At 47.7% G+C, this 27,312-nt stretch overlaps 1 protein-coding gene across 2 annotated transcripts in view; it reads left to right on the forward strand.

The window, feature by feature from the left end:
- Positions 1-27,312, forward strand: part of LOC137416337 (voltage-dependent L-type calcium channel subunit alpha-1D-like) — a 476,095-nt gene that overhangs the window by 124,586 nt on the left and 324,197 nt on the right. For both annotated transcript variants that reach the window (XM_068101884.2, XM_068101890.2), the window contains exons 21-25: positions 1,521-1,608; positions 13,697-13,804; positions 22,463-22,515; positions 23,088-23,222; positions 25,001-25,202. In XM_068101884.2, the coding sequence (XP_067957985.2) occupies positions 1,521-1,608; positions 13,697-13,804; positions 22,463-22,515; positions 23,088-23,222; positions 25,001-25,202 (586 nt within the window). The remainder of the gene's footprint in view (positions 1-1,520; positions 1,609-13,696; positions 13,805-22,462; positions 22,516-23,087; positions 23,223-25,000; positions 25,203-27,312) is intronic.

Here is a 27,312-nt window from a genome sequence, read left to right on the forward strand (position 1 = left end):
GGGAAATAACACCATTTGGGACATCAGAGAAGACAAAGGGACGGTTATGACAATAGAGGGGACATGTGATCATTTACGACATCAGACAAGACACAGGGATGGTTATCACAATAGAGGGGACATGTGATCATTTAGGACAGCAGAGAAGACACAGGGACGGTTATGACAATAGAGGGAACATGTGATCATTTAGGACAGCAGAGAAGACAAAGGGACGGTTATGACAACAGAGGGGACATGTGATCATTTACGACATCAGACAAGACACAGGGATGGTTATGACAATAGAGGGGACGTGTGACCTTTTGGGACAGCAGAGAAGACAAATGGATGGTTATGTCAATAGAGGGGACATAAGACCATTTGGGACAGCAGAGAAGACAAAGGGAGGGTTATGACAATAGAGGGGACATGTGATCATTTAGACAGCAGAGAAGACACAGGGACGGTTATGACAATAGAGGGGACGTGATCATTTCGGACAGCAGAGAAGACACAGGGATGGTTAGGACAATTGAGGGGAGGTGTGACCATTTGGGCCAGCAGAGAAGACACAGGGATGGTTATGACAATATAGACGACCTGTGATTATTTGGGACAGCAGAGAAAAAGGGATGTTTACGACAATAGAGGGGACGGGTGACCATTTGGGACGGCAGAGAAGACAAAGGGACGGTTATGACAATAGAGGGGACGTGTGACCATTTGGGACAGCAGCGAATACACAGGGATGGTTATGACAATAGAGGGGCATGTGATTATTTGGGACAGCAGAGAATACACAAGGACGGTTATGACAATAGAGAGGACGTGTGACCATTTGGGACAGCAGAGAACATACAGGGACGGTTATGACAATAGAGGGGACGTGTGACCATTTGGGACAGCAGAGAATACACAGGGATGGTTATGACAATAGAGGGGACGTGTGACCATTTGGGACAGCAGAGAAGACAAAGGGAGGGTTGACCATTTGGGACAGCAGAGAAGACAAAGGGACGGTTATGACAATAGAGGGGACGTGTGACCATTTGGGACAGCAGTGAAGACAAAGGGACGGTTATGACAATAGAGGGGATGTCGAATCCATCTGGATGCAGAACAACTTAACCTTGGCCATTAGCCAAGTTACCTGTGCACTGATTGTTCATTGCAATCTAATTGCCAAAGACTTGTCACAGTTCGCTAAGTTGAACTCAAAAAGTTTGTGAAGCAATTGCTTTTCAGGAGAAGGAAAACTCCCTCTTGAATTTTAATTGGCTGTTTGTGTAGATTCGTTCTGCTTTTGAACAAACTATTAATTCCACACCTGATTTGTAACCGTAATGTGACGCTGTTTACTCTTACACTGCAGATTTACACCAGGTAATGTTGCAGTTATGTTCTCCCTTTTTGCGGCAGAGTTCGAGCTTTGAATGAAACATGAAAATTTATTTTTTCCTTCCGAAGCACGGAAGACCTTTCTGTGATGACAACACCGTTGCCCCTACTTATGGCCTCTTACACTCCATTCCGAACAGGTCGAGTGCCATATCGGTGGTGAAGATCCTCCGTGTGTTGAGGGTACTCCGGCCTCTCAGGGCTATCAACAGAGCTAAGGGTCTCAAGGTAGGAGTTTGGAGACTTTAGACTCGTTTGGGCTGCTGTGGCTTTTGTTTGGAAACACTGTGAGGATTTCAATTCCTAATTATGCGTAGTCCATATTGTTTGGGGCATGTGTGCACACTTGACATATTGCGCGTTTTGTGCAATTTGCTTCGGTTTGATTGTTTTGATTACAGTATCAACGAACAGGATGTGTTTTTGTAAATATTGTAAACCCCGGCCTCGTTTAAACTGCCATCGCGTACTGTGGCCTCGTTTAAACTGCCATCATGTACTGTGGCCGAGATGAATGCTGCCATTGTGCACTGTGACCTTGGTTTATACTAATATTGTGCAATGTGACCTTGGTTTATACTAATATTGTGCATTGTGGCCTTGGTATATACTATTATTGTGCACTGTGGCCGAGGGTTATACAAATATTGTGCACTGGTGGCCTTGGTTTATACTAATATTGTGCACTGTGGCCGAGGTTTATACTAATATTGTGCACTGTGACCTTGGTTTATACGAATATTCTGCACCGTGGCCGAGGTTTATACTAATATTGTGTACTGTAGCCCAGTTTAACACTGCCATAATTCACTGTGACCAAGGTTTATACTAATATTGTGTACTGTAGCCTAGTTTAACACTGCCATAATGCACTGTGACCAAGGTTTATACTAATATTGTGCACGGTAGCCTATTTTGACACTGCCTTCATGCACTGTGGCCAAGGTTTATACTAATATTGTGCACTGTAGCCTACTTTAACACTGCGATAATGCACTGTGACCAAGGTTTATACTAATATTGTGTACTGTAGCCTAGTTTAACACTGCCATCATGCACAGTGGCCAAGGTTTATACTAATATTGTGCACTGTAGCCTATTTTAACACTGCCTTCATGCATTGTGACCAAGGTTTATACTAATATTGTGCACTGTGGCTGAGGTTTATACTAATATTGTGCACTGTGGCTGAGGTTTATACTAATATTGTGCACTGTGGCCAAGGTTTATACTAATATTGTGCACTGTAGCCTAGTTTAACACTGCCATAATGCACTGTGACCAAGGTTTATACTAATATTGTGTACTGTAGCCTAGTTTAACACTGCCATAATGCACTGTGACCAAGGTTTATACTAATATTGTGCACTGTGGCTGAGGTTTATACGAATATTGTGCACTGTGGCTGAGGTTTATACTAATATTGTGCACTGTGGCCAAGGTTTATACTAATATTGTGCACTGTAGCCTATTTTAACACTGACCAAGGTTTATACTAATATTGTGCACTGTAGCCTATTTTAACACTGCGATAATGCACTGTGACCAAGGTTTATACTAATATTGTGTACTGTAGCCTAGTTTAACACTGCCATCATGCACTGTGGCCAAGGTTTATACTAATATTGTGCACTGTAGCCTATTTTAACACTGCCTTCATGCATTGTGACCAAGGTTTATACTAATATTGTGCACTGTGGCTGAGGTTTATACTAATATTGTGCACTGTGGCTGAGGTTTATACTAATATTGTGCACTGTGGCCAAGGTTTATACTAATATTGTGCACTGTAGCCTATTTTAACACTGCCATAATGCACTGTGACCAAGGTTTATACTAATATTGTGCACTGTAGCCTATTTTAACACTGCCATAATGCATTGTGACCAAAGTTAACACCACCATTGTACATTGACCTATTTTGAGATCGCCACCGTGCAGTGTGACCAAGGTTTATGCTAATGTTGTCCACAATGGCCTTGTCACTGCCTTCCTGCACTGTATCCGAGGTTCACTCTGATATTGTGCACTAGCACTTAGTTTAGCAGGCCCTCTTTCACTCTCCCATGATTAACGCATTATCATTGTCTTTTCATTTGTCCGTGCCTAGCATCATTTTTACTTGTGCCTAGACATCACAACCCAATCGATCTGTGCTCGTACTTTGTAAAATAATTCAATCTGTGCTGATGGGCTCTTGCCTCATGTATCCATGGTCTTGTGCACCAAGACCAATGTTAACTCTGACTCAATTTGACTGCGCTTGATGTTAGCTTATCCTTGTGCGACATGGCCTGTTTTTTTTAACAAAGGTTTGTGCACTCCGGTCTGAGGAATCCCTCACCTTGTACACCACTGCCTCGTTTAACCACTTTCTTCTTGTACACCACCAGTTAGTTTGGCCTGCGCTCATGCACTCTGACCTAATTACCGTGCACGCGCGAAGCGAAAAGCAGGGTTAGGCATTTGGCTGAGAACGTGTGGCGTAAGTGTCTGCATTTTTCAAATCCATTTTATCGGCAACCATTGGTCCTATTTACATGAAATTTTACCATGGGAGCGCCTCCGCCTGCAGAATTTTTTCAATCATAATTAAGACGTCATAGGTAATATGTTAATTATGATGTCATTGGTACCTTAATTATGACGTCATAATTCGACAAATACAACGCTTGATTAGATCAGTTTGAATTTTTTTTTTCTCTGCAATTCTTGGTTCGATTGACACGAAACTTTCACCACAGGAGCACCTCCTCCCTCCTGCAGCATATTTTAATGATAATTATGATGTCATAGGTCACGTGGTACAGGCTCATCTTGGAAAAACTTCCCACCTCTATATCTCTGAAACCACAGCATTGAAAAAAAATTCAAACATGTGTCATTGTCAAGTACTACTCATGAGGAATAAGATATGTTAATGATGATGTCATCAGTGCCTTCATTATGATGTCATAATTCGCCAAGTATAACACTTCATCCGATCAGTATGAATTTGTTTTACTCTGCACTGTTGGCGATGGATATGACATTTTCACCACAGAAGCGTCTCCGCCTGTATAATATTTAAATGATTTATAATTATGATGTCCTTCGCCTCTTGGATGAAGTGAGGCAGTTGCCCTGAAACAACTTGCCTTCGCCTCATGGAAGACTAATCCAACGGAAGGCAATCTCCATTCCTTTCACAAAGCCCGGAACAAGTGTGTGTCTCCCCTCAGGAGAGCCAGGAAACAATATCTCTCTACTCTCAAGACTGAACTCTCAAACCTGTCTCCTTCCTCCAAATCCTGGTGGTGTCTGGTCAAATCTGTTTCTGGTGTTTGATCCCCCTCCATCCCCTCCCTTACCTCAAACGGCTACACAACTGACTCCGCACGTGAAAAAGCCGAATGCCTTAACTCTGTGTGCCTCAAAATATTGTGTCACAAACCCATCTCTCTCTGTACCCACCGTACCCAGTCGTACCCAACTGCTCCTGGATTCTGTGTCCTTCTCTCCTGACAAGGTGGAGAAGTTTCTGTAAATCCTCAACTCTGATTCTGCAACTGGACCAGACGGCATCAGCCCATGGGTCCAAAAATCCTCCTCTGCCACTCTATCTCACCCTCTCTCTGTTCTTTTCACACTCTCTTTTGCTCAAGGTCATCTGCCAGCATCTTGGAAATCAGCAAACATTACTGCTTTACACAAAAAGGTGCAAAAACAGATCCTTGCAACTACAGACCAATCAGCCTGCTCCCAATTATCAGCAAAGTCATGGATTTCCATCATTGCTTCGGATATCAAATCCTTCCTCTTGTCCAATGGCTTGATCTCTGATCATCAATTTGGATTCAGACCAGGTCATTCTACTCTGGACCTGTTGCTTCTGCTGTCTCAACAATAGGTTGAGGTCCTTAATGCCAAACAGGAAATCAGAGCCATCTCCCTTGACATATCACGTGCTTTCGATATGATCTGGCACCCCGCCCTGCTCACCAAACGCTCCTCCTAAGGTATCCATGGACACCTCCACGCATGGCTTGCAGACTTCCTGCATGATCGCAGTCAACATGTGGCCCTGAATAGAATACTCTCACATCCCCTACCTGTTCAGGCAGTGTTCTGGGCCCTGTGCTTTTTCTAGTCTTCATTGATGATTTATCCGACTCTCTGGAAAATCCTCTCGGTCTTTGCTGATGACTCCACTCTCTGCCGCTCCCTATCTCATCCCTCCGATCGACAGTCTGCAGCCCCCTCACTCTCTGCAGACCTGGACAAAATCACAAACTGGTCAAATAAGTGGAACATGTCTTTCAATCCTGACAAATCTCACACTCTCACTATGTCTGTCCAAAAAGACCATCTGGACAACCCTCCCATCTACTTTCTGAACAATCCTCTCCAGGAAGTTCTGTCACTCAAGCTTTTGGGTCTCACTATCTGCCAAGATCTTTCCTGGGAAAACCACATTTCCAAGTTGACCTCCAAAGCCAGTCGCTGTCTGGGCATCCTCTGTCGTGCAAAGTCCTTTCTGGGCACATCTGAGCTCCTCACCACATACAAAGCTTTCATCCGCAGCTCAATCGAATACTGCTCTCCCCTCTGGGCTGGTGCTCCTGCCTCACACCTAGCTCGGCTTCACGCTGTCGAAACCAAAGCATTCAGAATCATTGAAATCTCCCGCGATGAAGCCAATTCTGAGGGCCTTTATCTCTCTCAGCGCAGGCAGGTTGGTGGTCTTTGTGTCTTCTACCGATTCCTCTCCGGCCTTGCTCCCCCTGCTCTGTCTGTGATCTGTCCACCAAATATTGCTACAGGTCGCACAAGATCTGCCAGTTACCCTCTTCTGGTGAAACTGCCAAACCAAGACTCTCTGCTCACCTTCACTCCTTTATTTCCTCTTTTTTCCCGCCTCTGGAACAAACTCCCTCACGTTCTTCAATCCCTCTCCTCCCTCCATGTCTTTAAAACAGCTGTTCACCACCATCTCTTATCTTCCCCCATCCAAAACCTTGATCTTTTCTACCCCCGTTAAAACACCCGAAATCCGCCTCTTTCAATCCCTAAATTCTTTCCTGAAATTCCTTGTAGTGAAATTCCTAGAAGTGTTCATTTGCTTTATACCGTGTACCTCTCCCTCCACCCCAGCCCTCCCCTTCCACAGATCTCTTGATGTCCCTGTTTTCTTCTGTTGTTGTGCTTGTGTGCATCCCTCTCTCCCCCTCTTGTCTCTCGCTCCCTTCATTGTATGTTTTATGTGTCTGTGCATGTTTTCATGTTCAATGTGTTCGGTCTTACACGAGCCTCGATTCTGTTTCTCCCCCCAAAAATGCGATAGGTCACGTGGTACAGGTGCCATCTTGCAAAATCCGAAAAATGTTGCACTTCTATATCTCCGAAACCACTCCATGCAGAATATTGAAACATGGACAATTGTAAAGCACTCCATATGGGGAATAATTGTTGCCGACGATGATGTCACATTGGTGCCTTAATTATGACATTGTGGTGGACACGAAAGCTCACTGGCGTGATGGCATCATTCCGCGCACCAAGTGGGCGGTGGCCACACACGAGGGGTAGGCGTGGCCTCGGGTTATACACCGGGCGCGCAGCCCGGAGCGCTCCAGTGCTACAGTGGAGCTCTTGCAATAAAGACTCTTTTAACTTACCGCGTTGTCCGCTTCCTCCTTGCTAAACAAGTAGCGCGTAGCACCACGCTTCATTGGTGACCCTCCTACGTTCTGGTCAGCCGTCGCTGACCACCCGAACACGCCACAGCAATGGCAGCCAACGCGGTCACAATCAAACTCCCCGAGTTCTGGGAGGCTCAAGCTGAAGTTTGGTTCCTGCAGGCAGAAGCCCAGTTCCGACTTCGAGGCATCACGGTGGACAAGACCATGTACTGCCACGTGGTCGCCTCCCTCAGGCCCGGCACGGCCGCCCGCGTCGTGTCGGTCCTGAGGAACCCACCGGCCGACGGCAGGTACGAGGCGATCAAGCGTCTCCTCCTCGCCACATTCGGCCTCACGGTGGACGCACGGGCCGACCGCCTCCTGGACCTCCCCGAGCTCGGTGACACGCGACCGTCGGTCCACATGGACCATATGCTGTCGCTGATGGGCGACGAAACCCCGGATTTTCTGTTCCGAGCGCTGTTTCGACGCCAGCTGCCGGCACGAGTACGCCTCGCGTTGGCCAGTTCTGCGACGATGGAACCCCGAGCTCTCGCTGCCGAGGCCGACAATTTCTTCGCGGCTTTGGACATGCAGGCGAGTTTTGGCGTGGCCGTCGCGCATCCCGAGGCTGATGCACACCTCATGGCTGATGCTGATGCACACCTCGCGACCGCCGCCACGCCCCGCCCACCACCGCCACCGCGGAGAAAACCGCGGACTCCGCCGCCTCCGTCGCCAACCTGGTGTTTTTTCCACGCCCAGTTCGGCCACGAGGCTCGGCAGTGTCGCCCGCCGTGCTCATTCGGAAGGTCGGGAAACGCCCGGGCCAGCCCTCGGTAGTGGCACTGAGCGTCTGCCGTTCAAACAGCCTACTGTTCATAACGGACACCTTATCCGGGCGCCGTTACTTGTGCGACACGGGAGCGCAGGTGAGTGTCATTCCCGCCGGTACGTCCGACAAGCAAACCACGGGCCGGGGCCCCGCGCTGCTTGCTGCCAACGACGTCCATACGCACATACGGAAAACGCTGCCCCTCTCTGCGGTTCGGAGGGCAGGTTTTCCGGTGGTCGTTCGTCACTGCCGACGTGCCCATGGCATTGCTCGGCGTGGACTTCCTGTGTGCTAATGGGCTGTTGGTGGATGTAAAGCACAGAAGGCTCGTCCAGGCCGAGACGTTCAGCTCGCTCGCTTGCGCTGCCCAGCTCGTTGAGCAGCTCACGGAGCGGCTCATCAAGCGGCTTGCTGAGCGGTTCGGTTCCGGCCAGGTTGATCTGTACGGTTCCGGCAGTGGACGAATTCACCCGCCTCCTCGCCAGCTTCCCGGCCCTCACGCGGCCCACCTTCTCGGCAGGGGCCGTCAAGCACAGGGTGGAACACCACATCCCCACCGCCGGGCCACCGGTCTACAACCGGGCACGCCACCTCGAGCCGACGAAGCTCGCGGTAGCTAAAGCGGAGTTCGCTATGCTGGAGCGGCTTGGCATCGTGCGGCGCTCCGAGCGTGCTTGGGCGTCGCCGCTCCACATCGTACCAAAGCCTGGTGGGGGATGGCGACCGTGCGGGGACTACCGGCGCCTCAACGACGCCACCACCCCCGACAGCTACCCCGTCCCCCACATCCAGGACTTCTCCGCCTGGTTGGCGGGCATGTCCTTCTTTTCAAAGGTGGACCTCATACGCCGCTACCATCAGGTCCCCGTCAGGCCGGAGGACATCCCGAAGACGGCCGTCATCACGCCATTCGGACTTTTCGAATTTCTTCGGATGCCCTTCGGGTTGAAGAATGCGGCTCAGGCGTTCCAGCGACTAATTTTCTTTCTTTTTTTTTTCTTTTTTTTTTTGGATACAAGATCGAGGCTCGTGAAAGAGCGAACATTAATCACACAGAAAGACAAACAGACACATAAAACAAATAACATCGGGAGCGGTAGACAAGATGGGGAGAGAGGGGGAAGGACACAAAACACAACATTTGAGAGCAGGGACCGAGAGACATGGAGACATCGAGAGAACTGTGGGAGGGAGAGGGCTTTGGGGGGGAGGCATGGGAAGGGTGGGGGTGGGAGAGGTATAAAACATATGGACACTGCCAGGACCTCCAGGAAAGAAGTTGGAAATTCAAACAAGGTGGATCTGGGGTGAAATAGTGTGGGTAGAAAAGATCAAGGTTTTGGATGGGGGAAGATAAGAGATGGTGGTGAACAGCTGTTTTAAAGACCTGGAGGGAGGAGTGTGATTGAAGTGAGTGTGGGAGTTTGTTCCAGAGGCGGGAGAAAAGAGGAATGAAAGAGTGAAGGTGAGCAGAGAGCCGAGATTTCGGCAGTTTAACCATGAGAGGGTGGCTGGCAGATCTTGTGCGACCTGTAGGAATATTTGGGGGACAGAGCACAGAGAGAGCTGGGGGAGCAAGGCTGGAGAGGAGTCGGTAGAAGACAGAAAGACCACCTCCCTGCCTGCGGTGAGTGAGTGAAAGGCCCTCAGAAATAGCTTCATCGCGGGAGATTCCAATGATTCTGAAAGCTTTGGATTCAACAGCGTGAAGCCAAGCCAGGTGTGAGGCAGGAGCACCAGCCCATAGGGGAGAACAGTATTCCATTGAGCTGCGGATGAAAGCCTTTTATGTGGTGAGGAGCTCAGGTGTGCCTAGGAAGGACTTCGCACGACGGAGGATGCCCAGTCGGCGACTGGCTTTGGAGGCCAGCTTGGAAATGTGGTTTTCCCAAGAAAGATCATGGCAGATAGTGAGACCCAAAAGCTTGAGCGACAGAACTTCTTGGAGAGGATTGTTGAGAAAGTAGATGGGAGGGTTGTCCAGTCGATCTTTTCGGAGAGACATAGTAAGAGTGTGAGATTTGTCAGGATTGAAAGACATGTTCCACTTGTTTGACCAGTCTCTGATTGTGTCCAGGTCTTCAGAGAGTGAGGAGGCTGCAGACTGCCGATCTGAGGGAAGAGGAACGGAGCGGCAGAGAGTGGAGTCATCAGCAAAGAGATAGAGAGGATTTTCCAGAGAGTCGGAGAGATCATTGATAAAGACCAGAAAAAGCACAGGGCCCAGCACACTGCCTTGGGGAACTCCAGCCTGAACAGGAAGGGGAGATGAGAGAAATCCATTCAGGGCCACACGTTGACTACGACCAGAGAGGACGTCCGCAAGCCATGCATGGAGATTTCCATGGATACCATAGGAGGAGAGTTTGGTGAGCAGAGCTGGGTGCCAGACCGTATCGAAGGCACGTGATATGTCAAGGGAGACAGCTCTGATTTCCTGTTTGGCATTGAGGACCTCCATCCATTGTTGAGACAGCAGAAGCAGCATGTCCAGAGTAGAGTGACCTGGTCTGAAACCAAATTGATGATCAGAGATCAAGCCGTTGGAGAAGAGGAAAGATTTCATATCCGAAGCAATTCCATGACTTTGCTGATAAATGGGAGCAGACTGATTGGTCTGTAGTTGCAAGGATCTGTTTTTGCACCTTTTTGTGTAAAGCGGTAATGTTTGCTGATTTCCAGGATGCTGGCAGATGACCTTGAGCAAAAGATAGGGTGAAAAGAACAGAGAGAGGGTGAGATAGAGCGGCAGAGCAGGATTTTAGGACCCGTGGGCTGATGCCGTCTGGTCCAGTTGCAGAATCAGAGTCGAGGTTTGACAAAAACTCCTCCACCTTGTCAGGAGAGAAGGACACAGAGTCCAGGAGCAGTTGGGTTCGACTGGGAAGGGTGGGAACAGAGAGAGATGGGTTTGGGACTAAGGATTTTGAGGCAAACACAGAGTTGAGGACAGCATCTTGCGTGACTTGTATTTCGTGTACGTCTACCTGGACGACATCCTCGTCACCAGCGTGTCCCGCGAAGAGCTCCTCCACCATCTCCGCACGCTCTTCGAATGCCTGGGCCAGCATGGCCTCATCGTGAACCCCGCCAAGTGCCAGTTCGGCGTCGCTGAAATCGACTTTTTGGGGCACCGCGTCACCAGGCACGGGGCCGTCCCCCTACCGGCCAACGTGGAGGTGGTGAAGGGGTTTCCGCACCCCGCACGATCAAGGGGCTCCTGGAGTTCCTGGGCATGGTAAACTTTTACCATCGGTTCCTGCCCCGCATCGCCCAGCTCCTGCGCCCCCTGCACGAGGCCCTCCGAGGGAAGCCGGGCAAAGGTGATGTTACCTGGACCGAGCAGATGGACGGGGCGTTCGTCGGCGTGAAGCTCGCCTTGGCCAACGCCACCATGCTCCGGCACCCGATGCCCGATGCACCGATCGCCCTCACCACCGACGCCTCGGACTACGCGGTGGGCGCGGTGCACGAGCAATGGGTGCGTGGTGCTTGGCAACCACTGGCGTTCTTCTGCCGGCAGCTTCGCCCGCCCGAACGCCGTTATAGTACCTTCGACCGTGAGTTGCTCGGGCTCCACCTGGCGGACAGGCACTTCCGCCATCTGCTCGAGGGTCGTGCGTTCACAGCCTTCGTCGACCACAAGCCACTGGTCTTCATGATGGGCAAGGTCACCGAGCCGTGGTCGGCCCAGCAGCAGCGTCACCTCTCGGCCGTGTCCGAATATACGACGGACATCCGGCACATCGCGGGGAAGGACAACCCGGTGGCGGATTGCCTTTCCCGGTCCGTCGCCCACGCAGTCCACCTCGGCATCGACTATGCCCGGATGGTGGCGGACCAGGCCGCCGACCCCGACATCCAATCCTTGCGGACCGCCGTCACGGGCCTCCGCGTCACCGAGGTGCCGTTCGACGGCGCGGGCACGGCCCTCTGGTGCGACGTCTCCCTCGGGCGGCCTCGCCCCATCGTGCCCATGGGCTGGCAGCGCCAGGTTTTTGACGCCATCTACGGCCTGTCCCACCCGGGCACGAGGGCCTCCCAGAGGTTGGTCGCCGACAAGTTTGTCTGGCATGGCCTCTGGAAGGCCGTCCGCAGCTGGACCAGAATGTGCCTCGCGTGCCAGCGTGCGAAGGTGCATCAACACACCCAGGCCCCATTGGCCCCTTTTACGGTGCCGGAGCGTAGGTTTGACCACGTTCACATGGACCTGGTGGGACCTCTGCCCTCCTCGCAGGGTTTCACCCATGTCTTCACAATGGTGGACCGCACCACCCGGTGGCCATAGGCCATGCCTTTGGCGGCGACGACGGCAGCGGACGTCGCACAGGCGTTCATCTCCACCTGGGTCGCCCGGTTCGGCGCCCCCTCGGACATCTCGTCCGATGCGGCCCCCAGTTCACCTCGGAGCACTGGGGGGCAGTCGCGCGGGGGCTCTGGGTCCAGCTGCACCGAACCACGGCCTACCACCCCCAGGCCAACGGCCTGTGCGAGCGGTTCTACCGCTCGTTGAAGGCCGCGCTCCGAGCCACCCTCAGCGACAGCGGCTGGGTCGACAGGCTCCCCTGGGTCCTGCTGGGCCTCCGGACGGCGCCCAAGGACGACCTGCGCGCATCCGCGGCGGAGTTGGTCTTCGGACAACCGCTGCGGGTGCCGGGCGAGTTCCTCCCCGACCCCACGGCACCATGGTCCGCGGTGCAGGAGCGCTCCGCGCTGCAGGAGACCGCCCAGAGGTTCGCCCCGGTGCCGACGGCGCACCACGGGCACCCACCTATGCACGTCGCCCCGGAGCTTCGCACCGCGGAGTACATCTTCGTCCGGCACGATGCCCACCGGACACCACTGCGGCCCCCGTACGACGGGCCTTTCCACGTGCTGGAGACCGGGGTGAAATATTTCACCTTGGACATCGGCGGTACTCCCGACCGCGTCTAGGTGGATCGCCTCAAGCCGGCCCACCTCGACGTGGACCACCCACCGCTGGTGGCTCGGCCGCCGCATCGAGGCCGCCCCCCTGCGGGCGGACCCCTGGCACCGCCCAGCCCCGCCGGCACGCCGCCCCCCGGTCCGGCACCCATCCCGGGTGCAGCCGGAGGCATCCCAGCTGGCATCCCTACACCCCGGACGCCGCCAGTCGCCAGAGGGCGCTTAGGCCGGGTCATCCGTTTGCCCCGCAAACTGGCCCTCCAGGTGCGCGGGAATTCTGGGGGGGGGGGGGGGGGGTGCGTGTGGCGGACAGGAAAGCTCACTGGCGTGATGGCATCATTCCTCGCACCAAGTGGGCGGCGGCCTCGCCCGAGGGGTAGGCGTGGCCTCGGGATATACACCGGGCGCGCAGCCCGGAGCGCTCCAGTGCTACAGTGGAGCTCTTGCAATAAAGACTGTTTTAACTTACCGCGTTGTCCACTTCCTCCTTGCTAAACAAGTAGCGTGCGTAGCACCGCGCTTCAACATCATAATTCGAGAGGGACAATGCTTAGTCTGATCAGTTTGAAATTTATTGAGCGTGATGTACGTAACAATTATATTAGAGAATATAAATTCATAATGTCATCGCTCACGTGGCCTGGCAGCCAGATTGTATCAGATTAAAAAAAAACTGTTCAAAAACAGAAGAGTTGGCTCGCATCAAGTTGACTGCGCAGGATAGGTATTCTCTGAATATTTTTTTGAATTGCCATGATATATTTTAACATGTGCTCATTACTCATGACGTCTTTTCATTGTGTGGTTCACCCGATGGTTTAAAGGTGTATCGTGACCTCATTTACCTTTTCCTTGCACACCGTGACTCGTGGATCTAATTTGTCATCCTTTGCAGCACGTTGTTCAGTGCATGTTCGTCGCGATCAAGACGATTGGAAACATCGTCATCATCATGCTGCTGCTGCAGTTCATATTCTCCTGCATCGGGGTTCAACTCTTCAAGGTAACTCAGAGTGACACGGCGCAAAAGGCGGTGCAGACCGCACGTGCAAATCTACGCCGCACAACAGGTGAAACCACCGCTGCTCCAGTTCCATCTTTTTTGTGAATCGTGCGAAGATTTTTATTTTATTTTATTTTCATTTTGAATCTTTATTAAAATAGAGCAAACGTATATTAGTACATGGTGTTATGTAATTTGGATGCAAAATTTGCTATACTTGTGGAACCAAGGTTTTTTGGCATCCTAATACCATAGGCAACAAGACTAGAGTTGGTTCCGTTTTTTTCAATGGCGTCTTCGGCACCAATTTTGAATTTCAAAATGGCCGCCATATTTTGGACTTTTGTACATATCTTTTTACATAAAACACTTTGATTGACCGTTTTTCTGGCATTTCTATAATTCCTTGTACAGAAAATCCACTAGAACACTTTTATCCAGTCAACAAAAATTCTTTGTGAAATATCAGCCATCTTAAAATTCAAAATGGCCGCCATTTGAACTTATTTTCTACGTTCCAGTTGCACAAACACGCAATCCCACGATAAGTGAATCTAATAATGGAATTGTATTGTCATGCTGTGCCAAAGTAGTGTTAATGTCACTATCAAGAAAAACTGCAAGCCAAAGGAAGGGAATATTGGCCATCTTGAATTTCAAAATAGCTGCCAAATTTTGTAAGGTAGCTACTACCATTAAAATATAAAATAACGTTGTGTAGTCTACCTGTGTATACTAACATCTTCAGACAATAATGCAATACATTTTGATAACGGTCAAGCAAAAGTCCATTTGTACCAAGTAAAAGTCAATTTGTAGACATTTCAATTTTGTTTGTAGCAATGTCACAATATCTGCATCTGGTTATCATCATCAGGGTTTTTCCTCAGCTTGATTCTCCCTAACACCAGTGTTAGCACATTCCTCGTCCGCCCCACATTCACACATCTCCGTGCATGTAAGATTGTTCTGCCTACAGGTACATCTTCTTGAACATTTGCTTATTCCACAGCCACACCTGGAAAACAGGGACTTTTCAGTGGAAAAGTGTCTGTCAACCCTCGACTCTGATTCTGCAACTGGACCTGACGGCATCAGCCCATGGGTCCTAAAATCATGTTCTTCCGCTCTTTCACTCCCTCTCTCTGTTCTCTTCACCCTCTCTTTTGCTCAAGGTCATCTTCCATCTGCTTGGAAATCTGCCAACATCACCGCTTTGCACAAAAAAGGTGCAAAAACAGATCCCAGCAACTACAGACCAATCAGCCTTCTCCCAATTATCAGCAAGGTCATGGAATCCATCATTGCTTCAGATATGAAATCTTTCCTCTTCTCCAATGGCTTGATCTCTGATCATCAATTTGGTTTCAGACCTGGACACTCCACTCTGGACATGCTGCTTCTGCTTTCTCAACAATGGATGGAGGTCCTCAATGCCAAACAGGAAATTAGAGCAGTCTCCCTTGACATATCACGTGCCTTCGATACAGTCTGGCACCCCGCTCTGCTCACCAAACTCTCCTCTTTTGGTATCCATGGAAATCTCCACGCATGGCTGGCGGACTTCCTCTCTAGTCGTAGTCAACATGTGGCCCTGAATAGGTTTCTCTCATCTCCTCTTCCTGTTCAGGCTGGAGTTCCCCAAGGCAGTGTTCTGGGCCCTGTGCTTTTTCTGGTCTTCATCAATGATCTCTCTGACTCTCTTGAAAATCCTCTCTATCTCTTTGCTGACGACTCTACTCTCTGTCGCTCCATTCTTCATCCCTCAGATCGGCAGTCTGCAGCCTCCTCACTCTCTGCAGACCTTGACAAAATCACAGACTGGGCAAACAAGTGGAACATGTCTTTCAATCCTGACAAATCTCACACTCTTACGATGTCTCTCCGAAAAGACCGACTGGACAACCCTCCCATCCACTTTCTGAATAATCCTCTCCAAGAAGTTCTGTCACTCAAGCTTTTGGGTCTCACTATCTGTCATGATCTTTCCTGGAAAAACCACATTTCAAATCTGGCCTCCAAAGCCAGTCGCTGACTGGGCATCCTCCGTCGTGCGAAGTCCTTCCTTGGCACACCTGAGCTCCTCACCACATACAAGGCTTTCATCCGCAGCTCAATGGAATACTGCTCTCCCCTCTGGGCTGGTGCTCCTGCCTCACACCTCGCTCGCCTTCGCGCTGTTGAAACCAAAGCATTCAGAATCATTGGAATCTCCCGCGATGAAGCTAACTCCAAGGGCCTCTCACTCACTCACCACAGGCAGGTTGGTGGTCTTTCCGTCTTCTACCGACTCCTCTCTGGCCTTGCCCCCCCCAGCTCTCTCTGGGCTCTGTCCCGCAAATATTCCTACAGGTCGCACAAGATCTGCCTGCAACCCTCTTTTGGTTAAACTGGCAAAATCAAGACTCTCTGCTCACCTTCACTCCTTCATTCCTCTTTTCTCCCGCCTCTGGAACAAACTCCCTCACTCTCTTCAATCCCACTCCACCCTCCAAGTCTTTAAAACAGCTGTTCACCACCATCTCTTATCTTCCCCCATCCAAAACCTTGATCTTTTCTACCCCTGCTAATTTCACCCCAATTCCCCTTTTTGAAATACCAACTTCTGTCCGGAAGTCCTTGGTGTCCTTGTGCTTTATACTTCTCCCTCCCCCCCCCCCCCCTTCCCATGCCTCCTCCCCCCGGGCCCTCTCCCTTCCACACATCTCCCTGCTCTTGGATGTTGTGTTTGTGTGCTTCCCCTTTTCTCCCCATCTTGTCTTCCGCTCCCTCTTTTTGTGTATTTTGTTTGTCTGGTCGATTTGTTTGTGAAGTAAATGTTAACTCTTTCACGAGCCTCGATTCAGTATACAAAAAAAAAACAAAAAAAAAAAACACCTGAACAGCTCACCTACAGCTCACCTGACAAGCTCACCTGACAAGCTCAACTAACACAAAGCTTCAGATACATAGGAACAGCTGACAGGAGAGGAAATGGAATGTTATCTGCAGCACATGAACAGCCCAGCTTGAAAGGGTCTGGAATATCTGGATCTTCCACAAGGTCTTGAATCCAAATATATGCTTGCATGTGAGCCCTGAGAATATGCTGATACCAGGCACCAGCAGTTGGGGAGATTTTGTCTATCCCCCCAGATTGGTTCTTGAAACGTTTCCATCTGAGTTTTCCAGCTGTTTTGGACATGTCCCTTTTGGTGCTCATCAGCCGACCGACACAGGAACTGCTCACATCCCGAGATAACACCTGCAGATGGCATCTCTTCAGTACCAAGTTGAGCCAATGCAGTGAGTTCATCTGGTGTTGCTTCATTAAATGCCTTGAAGGCAGATTTTTTGCCTTTACTTCTTATGTGCCCACATGTGTCGCACCCTGTCATACTATGAAACCCGGGAAGTGCTACAGCTTTTGATGGACCAAGACTGTCATAGATTTGTTTCAGCAACACTTTTCTTCTCTTGTCACCTGTTTCCATAAGCATGGTTGTCTGAGGACCAAGAATTGGGAGTCTCCGTAGAGCAAGTACCATAACATCTGTGCCCTGGCTCATAATATGCACATTCTTTCCATCTGCAGAGACCTCAGCTGCATGTAAAATAATTAAGGTGTCTGCTTCTTCTTGCGTACTGACGCCTGTTGATGGCTGAACATCTTCAATGTTACTTATTACATGCAGTCGTGTCACCGTGACCTTCATCATTCCTTTGTTGTATGATGCTTATAAACTCTACTTCAGCTGCTATAACCTTCAGGTTCTTTTCCTGTTTGGCTTCAAAGGACAACTCACCACCAATGCTTCTCTTACATTGTGGACGTTGAACATATTTTTTCCCAGTTACGTGTGTAACAAAGGTCATGATACATAATATCTCTTGCAAGCAAATCACCAGAAGTTATCACATCACCTAAGTGTACTTTCCAAGTCTTGTTCCCACTCTTATTGACAATTGATGTCAACTGTGAGCCCCTATTGGCACTAGAAGAAGGACGGAGAACTTCATCAGTATCTTTCTGGCAAAAGAAACATTTATCTCTTAAAAATAAGTCAGCTTGGCTTTGAGATCTTGTGACTGTTGACACAGTTGCTGCTGATGTTGAAGGTGCCACTAGGTTTTGAGAATGCGACGGTCATCCCCTCTTGCGGTTCGGAAGATTTGAAATCTTCTTTGATGCACAATATTTACTAAAGTTTACTTCATCACGTTTGATATGAGCACGATTTGTCACTGACTTGTAACATTGCATGTGCCATGTAGCCCTTTTCTCTTTAAGTACCACTGCAGACACATCACGTAGTCTTTTACTAGCTAACACAAAGCTTAAGTTTCCAAGTTGTGCTCTTTTGTGCACGTTGTTGAGAAATGTTTCATATGACACACATTTGAAGTTGGCATGATTAATGTCAACCAAGAGTTCTGGAGTTCTCTCTTGGCAGAACACACAAAGTTCGTAACTTGTACATTGTTTTTTCGGCGGCGGCTCTTCAAAAGATGACATCATGGAACAGTGATTCCACAAACTTGATAAATGCCTGTGAATACCTGTAAAATAAAAAGACTTAAAAGATTACTCAAATTTCATATTTTCTCATTGTAATTGTTGTCACCTATGTGTAGTTTAAGTTGTATTTCATAACTTTGTAGCTAAAAGTACCTTTTGTGCAGCGCTTAGATCTTTTAGGTTAAGCGCTTTATAAATCCTAACTGTTATGTTACGTTATGTTAAGATAGTAACACAATAATATAAGACATCACTGCACCATGCATGATGTATGATGAACCTAAAAGTTTCAAAAGAGCAATGACCTAAATCAATTTTGAAGTGCAATAACATGAAGTTGAATTACAGATAAGTGCAATATCATTAAGTGCAGCCGAACACATGTGCAATATTCATAAAGTGCAATAACATTTTCGACAACGAAAGGAGTAGGCCTATATGATTCAGCATTTTCAGCAAAACGTAATGCCACAAGAGGTAGAAAAGTAATCGAATATAAAGCAAACATTTGTATGTTAATATAAAATTTGTCAAAATATATTAATAAATTAATAATCAAATATTATTAAAGAAAAACTTACATCAATTGGAATAGCAAACTCGTAAGACACCGTACTCCATCAACATGTTCAGTATGTACAGGCATGACAACAAATCTCTACTGTAATGCAAAACGCACAACTTGCGCATGTTTTAGTTGCGTGCACGCTGCGCATAGATGCTTTAAATGCATATTTAACAACGCCAGCGCCTGTGCAAAGACACAGAAAGACTTGGATCAAAATATTATTGATATTTCGAAGACAAATATGCATTAAAAACTTACGTTTTGGATGTTATCAACAGTTTTTAGTAAAAATTAGCAATGGCGGGCATTTTGAATCTCTGTTGACCAAACTTATAGATCATTGATTTATCTCATGAAGTTTTTAGTTGTTTTAGTGGATTCCTCACAAACATAAGTGGTGAAAATCATAGAAAAAAGCATAACTTGTTGTGCTTTAGGTGCAAATACTTCTTGAAAAATTCAAAATATGGCGGCCATTTTTAAATTCAAAATGGTCGCCGAAGACACCATTGAAAAAAATGGAACCAACTCCAGTTTTCTTCGTTAGGGTGTCGGGAAGGTAAAAAAAACATTGGTTCCACTGGTATAGCAAATTTTGCACGCACATGAAATAATTCTACATAACACCATGTACTATATGGTTATGTCGTTATGTCATTATGTATGTTTATATGCGACAAAAACGTCTTCTTCTTCTTCTTCTTCACCCTCTTAATTAACCCTCTTAATTACGTTTTGACTGCTGAGACCCCTCAGACCTTTGATGACACTTTAAGCCCCCCAAGACCCTTAAGACCACCAACACCCCTGAAGACACAAAATACTTCAAAGTATCAAAACACCCCAAAGACCCAAAATACCCTTGAAGGCCCTGAGCCTCAAAAAGACCCTGAAGACCCAAATGGCCCCAAAGACCCAAAATACCCTGAATACCCAAAACACCCAAAAGACCCCAAAAGACCCAAAAGACCTCGAAGACCCAAAAGACCCCGAAGGCCCAAAATACCCTTGAAGGCCTTGAGCCTCAAAAAGACCCTGGAGACCCAAATGGCCCCAAAGACCCAAAAGACACCAAATACCCAGAAGACCCAAAAGACCATGAAGACCCAAAATATCCTGTAAACCCCAAAGACCCAAAATATCCTGAAGACCCCAAAGATCCAAAAGACCATGAAGACCCAAAATACTCCGAAGGCCTAAAATACCATTGAAGGCCCTGAGCCTCAAAGAGACCCTGAAGACCCAAAAGACCCCGAAGACCCAAAATACTCCGAAGGCCCAAAATACCGTTGAATGCCCTGAGCCTCAAAAAGACCCTGAAGACCCAAAATACCCCGAAGACCCAAAAGACACCGAAGACCCAAAAGATCACGAATACCCCAAAGACCTGGAAGACCCAAAAGATCCTGAATAACCAAAAGACTCCGAATGCCCAAAACACCCTGAAGACCCAAAATACTCAAAAGACACCGAAATGGTCAAAGATGCCTATCCCTCTGAAACGACGTGTGGTGGGCGCGCGGAGCGTGCCAGGTTGATTAATTAATGCTCAATGATTACATGGCAAAAGCGTCAAAACGGTAAGTGTTCCCAAAGCTTTTAGCTGCGAATGCCGGGGACGTGTTCAAGTGATACCAAGGACACGATAGGTGACGGTCCGCACAAAGCCGATGCACCGAATGTCTGGGAATGGCTAATTGGGAGTCGGCCGAAACACTTGAGCTGATTTCTGCAGTTTCCCTTAGGCTTTCATTACTCGGCCTCTGCGATGCCTTGCGCCATACCCAAAAACCCACGGGGCAAAGGAGCCCGACCATCAAGGTATCTTAGAAAAGGGTCAACGGGTTCCTTGTAGGACGTGCCACTTGGGGTCTCCTTTCAATCAAAATTCTAAGGGAACTTGAACGTTTCAGTAACCTGGCAACCAACGATGTTGTTTTTCACCTCGACGTGCCGGAGCCAGACGCTTTTACAACGTGATGAAGGAAAATAAGGAACACAGTAATAAGGCAATCATAACTTGGCCATTTATTTCATTTAATGCGCAGCCGCGGCCATTCTGCTCTCAGTGAAGCATTAGTACGTCGGATTTTGTGACAAGCGGGAACGGATATCTCCAGATTTCTCGGTAACTACCTGAAACACTGCGGTGAAATGGCTGTACTTCCTCACTCCTGCTTTGTCTTCAAAACATTGCCCAATCATCCGGTCGCTCTCTTTGCAGGTAAGTATTTCCTCCGAGCCTTTATTACATGGGAAAAAAATTAATAATCGAAAGCACGGATATGGCTGTGTTGAAAGGTTTTAAAAACGTCTCTACACAATGTCTTCAAAAGAGTCTTAACCTCTCATTGTAATAAGCAATAGCAAACCCTCCAATCTTCCTTATTACCTCCTCCACCGAAGGTGGATGGAGGTTATGTTTTCACCCCTGTCTTTTTGTCTGTCTGTCTGTCTGTCTGTTTGTTTGTGAACAAAATATCTCAAAAAGTTGGGGACGGATTCGGACGAAATCTGGCAGAGAAGTAACGTATGTGACAAAGACAAAATGATTAGATTTTGGTGAACAGCGGGGTTCGGATTCGGCTACTAGAATTTTAAAAATGATTCTTCACCATTGGGAGATAGAGGCAAGACTATATATAGCAGGATATCTCAAAAAGTTGTGGACGGATTTGGACAAAACTTGATCTAGAGGTTGTGTATACGACAAGGACAAATCGATTCGATTTTGGTGAATATCTGAACATGGATTCGGATATGAGAGTTATTTAATTTTTCAGTGATTCTTCACCATTGAGTGATAGGGCTAAAGCGATATATAGCAGTATATCTCATAAGGTTGGAGACGGATTTGGACGAAACGTTGTGGATCAGTTGTATGTGTGACGAGGACAAATCGATTCGATTTTGGTGAAGATCTAAATATGGATTCGGATACGAGAGTTATTTAATTTTTCAGTGATTCTTCACCATTGAGTGATAGGGCTAAAGCGATATATAGCAGGATATCTCATGAAGTTGAAGACGGATTTTGATGAAACTTGGTGGTTCAGTTGTATGTGTGACGAGGACAAATCTATTCGATTTTGGTGAAGATCTGAATATGGATTCGGATACAAGAATTATTTAATTTCTTAGTGATTCTTCGCCATTCTCCAATGTCGGGTGAAAAGCGATTATATAACATGATGTTTTAAAAAGTTTTGGACAAGTTATGACTAAACTTGGTGGACGAGTTGGTTAGGTGACAAGATCAAGCCGATTAGATTTTGGTTCAGGTCCGAATCCAGATCCGGCCTATCATTGGGATACAAAACAAACAGCTCAGCCTGGCGGAGGTATGCGCTCTACTGAGTGTCGTTCCAGTTACCATTCTGTTTACCTGGATAAGGCTGAAATGCCACCATCACCAATGTGTTTATGCCCCACAATATTGTTGTCGAAGAATGCACATACTATGTACAATCGATATATGAAGAATGCGCATATAATGCATTGTTGAATCCGAATCCATAGCCCTGTTTGACATAGTTCAATCATATCTTTCTTTCTGCCGCTCACTTTTTCCATTCATTTATTTTTTGACCAGGGGAAGTTCTACGCCTGCAGCGATGTGTCCAAAGTGACTGTGGAGGATTGCAAGTAAGTTGCAATGCAAGCGTTCCGCGTCGCACAATCATTCCAATAAACTCCGGGTGGGTTTTATAAATCGTCGGTTCAAGTGCGCGGCTCACAGCTCGGCTTGCCCTCCTATGTATCCTAGCATTGTGATCCGAGGAATTTAGCTTCACCGCCACCACCAACACATCTACGAGTCATTTCTGTTCACCGCACGTTGCATTCACCGACAGTCAGCTAGAGGTTAAATGCACATCGCAGGTGAGGCCTCATTGCATTCGATTCCAGTCGCCCCGGAATCGAATGCATTGAAGCCTCACTTTGGATGTGCATTCATCTGCAGCCAGTTGCTTCCTGAGCAGCAGATCCTTGTGCATGGCTTAAAACCGTCAAACATGGCCGTACGTGCATGCTGAATTTGTAAGGCCCTCTTGCCATGTGACCGACGAAACTTGAAAGGCGGAAAGCCGTCGGTGATTTCTAGTGGAAACGAGTTCAGTGAACTACAGCAAGGCCACAATGATGATTCAAATTGATCAGCAAGGTGTGCGCTTCCATCAAATGCCTCCTCCGCTCTGGTGTGTGTGTTCCCGCAGGGGCCAATTCATCACATACCGTGACTTCCCAGTCATCCGGGATCGGGTCTGGGCGAACAGCGACTTCAACTTTGACAATGTCTTCGGAGCCATGATGACTCTCTTCACCATCTCGACCTTCGAGGGCTGGCCTGAGTGAGTGACCATCGCTCGTCATTAAACTAGACATGGATAGGCCTTACTACCGTTGGAAATTGTTGGAGCGAATCGCAAGACAGACGACAGACAAGTATCAGACGTTTGTTTTACGAGCATTTTTCGGGAGGCCTCTCCATTTTCCTGTCTGGCATTCCCTTTCCGACAAAGTTCTGATTGTAACACACGAAATAAATTTGCCCTCTAGATCGAACCCAACATAATGAAATTCCATTGAGTATAAAATTATATGCGGAGCAGTCTCGCTGAAGAATGGAATGGCATTGCAATTTTGCATCGCTGAATGGAATTTTTTACATTAGATTCCAGGATATCTGGAAGTATCCTTGCTAGGTTCGAGTCGATGCCTTCAATAATTATCGATCAAAAGTAAGACAAATCTTTTAATTTCGAGCCCACTGGCATTTGTCGCATCTCGTAGGATAAAACCTGGTATTCTGATGGAGCGCTGTCCACCATTTTTTTTCCAAAATTCGGAATAATAAGGCCAGCACTTCTTGAGAGCACCGAAGGTTGGCTGTGAATCATCACCCGTGGCCTTTCCTTAACATTGCTTTTGTGCTCGAGAGCGTTTTCATGGTGCTTAGTGGTTTCTGCCATTGGAAATACTCTGTTTCGACTTGGCTGTTAAAGAGGTAAAAGGTGATGTTGAGAAACGATGCCGATTTGATTCCCTATCCCGTTAAAGGTGCACCCTGCATTCTCGGAGCCTCATGGAATAGAGTGGTTCGAATTGGGGAACGTTGATTTATTAATTTTTTGTGTACAAGATCGAGGCTCGTGTAAGAGCTAACATTAATCACAAAAAAAACAAACGGACACATAAAACATATAATAAGGGGAACGGGAGACAAGATGGGGAGAGAGAGAGGGAAGCACACAAGTACAACAGCAGAGAACAGGGACATCGTGAGATCTGTGGGAGGGAGAGGGAAGCACACAAGTACAACAGCAGAGAACAGGAACATCGGGAGATCTGTGGGAGGGAGAGGGCTTGGGGGGGGAGGCATGGGAAGGGGGGTTGAGTTATAAAACACATGGACACTGCTAGGACCTCCTGGAAAGAAGTCGGTATTTCAAAAAAAGTGGATATGGGGTGAATTAACGGGGGTAGAAAAGATCAACGTTTTGGATGGTGGAAGATAAGAGATGTTCGATTAATGCGATGCAGTCCGTTTGAGGAGTTTAGGGACCGATTCAAAGGCCAACTCTTGTGAAAGAGGCCGGACGTAAATGATAGCAAGCTTGCCATGTTTTTACTCTTCTTCTTCTTTTGTATGCAGCACTTGGTTGTGAGTAGCAACAGTCGCTGGTGGCGCAGCTAGGCCGCTGATGCATTGCCCCCTATAGGTTAGAAAAGGAGTTTGTAATTGGTTCAGGAGGCCGGCGAAAGCTCGCCGACTCTTCGTGAAAGACACCGTTGGGTCTTTAGCATCCACCAACTCATACCAGCAAAAGGCCACCAAGTTTAGTGTCCATCCGAGGGACAGCACAGACATTGATGAATCGTCCTGCTGGCGAAACACCAGGATGACAATTTAGACCTTGGTCTTAAGGGTCTTGGGGGACTTAAAATGTCGTCCAAGGTCTGAGGGGTCTCAGCAGTCTAAACGTAAATAAGAGGGTGTTCATTTAATTTGAAGAAGAAGAAGGAGGCTCGTCAGCTCGTCATAGATATATGCAGCACTAAGATGGCGAGTCACGGAGACTACATCTGTAATGAACACCTTTCTACCTGAGCTCTTCTTCTTCCCCAGGTTACTGTACAAAGCAATAGACTCAAGTGAGGAAGGAATTGGCCCAATCTACAATAACCGCGTTGAGGTGGCGATCTTCTTCATTATCTACATCATTATCATTGCCTTCTTCATGATGAACATTTTTGTTGGTTTCGTCATCATCACCTTCCGGGAGCAGGGAGAGGGCGAGTACAAGGACTGTGAGCTGGACAAGAACGAGGTTTGTGGGTTTTTGTTTGTGGGAATAACTCCTTTTTACACGCCATTCCTTTTTGGATGTTTCCGCAGGGGACATGAGGTCCTACTAGTTTATAACACCAAGTCTAGCCATAAGGCCACAACTGATTATGAAAGATTTAAGATATATATATATATAATTTACTCCTTATACAGAGGGGACCAGATGTGCGTCCAAAGATGGTCGGGGTGCTTCACGCACTGGAGGATCACAGGAAGTATCAGAGAGGATTGTGAACGACAAATCGAGGACAAACAAACATCAAATCGTTCGGTGAAGAAAACTAAAGGAAGGAATGGAAAGTTTGCTTTGCATCGTCGAGAGGAGTTTTCATCAGCACAATGAAATCCCAATGGTCTTCATTATAACATGAGGGGTATCCTCGGGCTATCCTACTTCGGTTTGAGATAATAATCCCAGCGGGGGCCTTTGCTTAAACAACAACTGTTGATGCCTCAGTGGAGAGGCTTATAGTAACCCAGACCTCAGGGCAGGAGGGTCAAAGTGATGCATGTGTCATCATCACACATGGGCAGTTATATTTTGTGCTGCCATATTGTCCTGTCGATTCCCTTGCTCCTGGCAATGTGAGCGGCCTGGCATCATTATTAATAGTGTGAAGGGCAGGGATGTCCGGAAGGGTAAATAAATAGTTCAGCTGATCAGTGATGCGAAAGTGGATATGCCCTCAGCTGAGAGAAGCCAAGGTTAGAATCCCAAGGCGTTTTTGAATACGTCTGTCCACCGGCCTTTCTTTGCATCGTGCGATAGCAGCCAACAACTCTTTTCCTTTTTCCCAAAGATCAATGAGTGGAATTATAAGGAGTCTGGAGTGGAATTATAAGGAGTCTGGAGTGGAATTATAAGGAGTCTGGAGTGGAATTACAGGGAGTCTGGAGTCTGGAGGAGTCTGGAGTGGAATTATGGAGAGTCTGAAGTGGAATTATGGAGAGTCTGGAGTGGAATTATGGAGAGACTGAAGTGGATTATGGAGAGACTGAAGTGGATTTATAGAGAGTCTGAAGTGGAATTATGGAGAGTCTGGAGTGGAATTATGGAGAGACTGAAGTGGATTATGGAGAGACTGAAGTGGATTTATAGAGAGTCTGAAGTGGAATTATGGAGAGTCTGAAGTGGAATTATAGAGAGTCTTGAGTGGAATTATGGAGAGACTGAAGTGGAATTATGGAGAGACTGAAGTGGAATTATAGAGAGTCTGAAGTGGAATTATGGAGAGTCTGGAGTGCAATTATAGAGTCTGAAGTGGAATTATGGAGAGACTGAAGTGGAATTATGGAGAGTCTGAAGTGGAATTATAGAGTCTGGAGTGGAATTATAGAGAGTCTGGAGTGGAATTATAGAGAGTCTGGAGTAGAATTATAGAGAGTCTGGAGTGGAATTATAGAGAGTCTGGAGTGGAATTATAGAGAATCTGGAGTGGAATTTTCGAGAGTCTGAAGTAGAATTATAGAGAGTCTGGATTGGAATTATAGAGTCTGGAGTGGAATCATAATGAGGCTGGAGTGGAATTATAATGAGTCTGGAGTGGAATTATTGAGTCTGGAGTGGAATTATTGAGTCTGGAGTGGAATTATAGAGTCTGGAGTGGAATTATAGAGTATGGAGTGGAATTATTGAGTCTGGAGCGGAATTATTGAGTCTGGAGTGGAATTATTGAGTCTGGAGCGTAATTATTGAGTCTGGAGTGGAATTATTGAGTCTGGAGCGGATTATTGAGTCTGGAGCGGAATTATTGAGTCTGGAGCGGAATTATTGAGTCTGGAGCGGAATTGCAAGGAGTCTGGAGCAGGATTGCAATGAGTCTGGGGCGGGATTGCAATGAGCTTGGAGCGGGATTGCAATGAGTCTGGAGTGGATTGCAATGAGTCTGGAGTGGGATTGCAAGGAGTCTGGAGCGGGAATGCAAGGAGTCTGGAGCGGGATTGCAAGGAGTCTGGAGCGGGATTGCAAGGAGTCTGGAGCGGGTTTGCAAGGAGTCTGGAGCGGGTTTGCAAGGAGTCTGGAGTCTGGAGTCGGGACTGCAAGGAGTCTGGAGTGGGTTTGCAAGGAGTCTGGAGCGGGTTTGCAAGGA

This window comes from Myxine glutinosa, chromosome 1, assembly GCF_964187855.1.
Source record: "Myxine glutinosa chromosome 1, kmMyxGlut1.1, whole genome shotgun sequence".
NCBI classification, from domain to species: Eukaryota; Metazoa; Chordata; class Myxini; order Myxiniformes; family Myxinidae; genus Myxine; species Myxine glutinosa.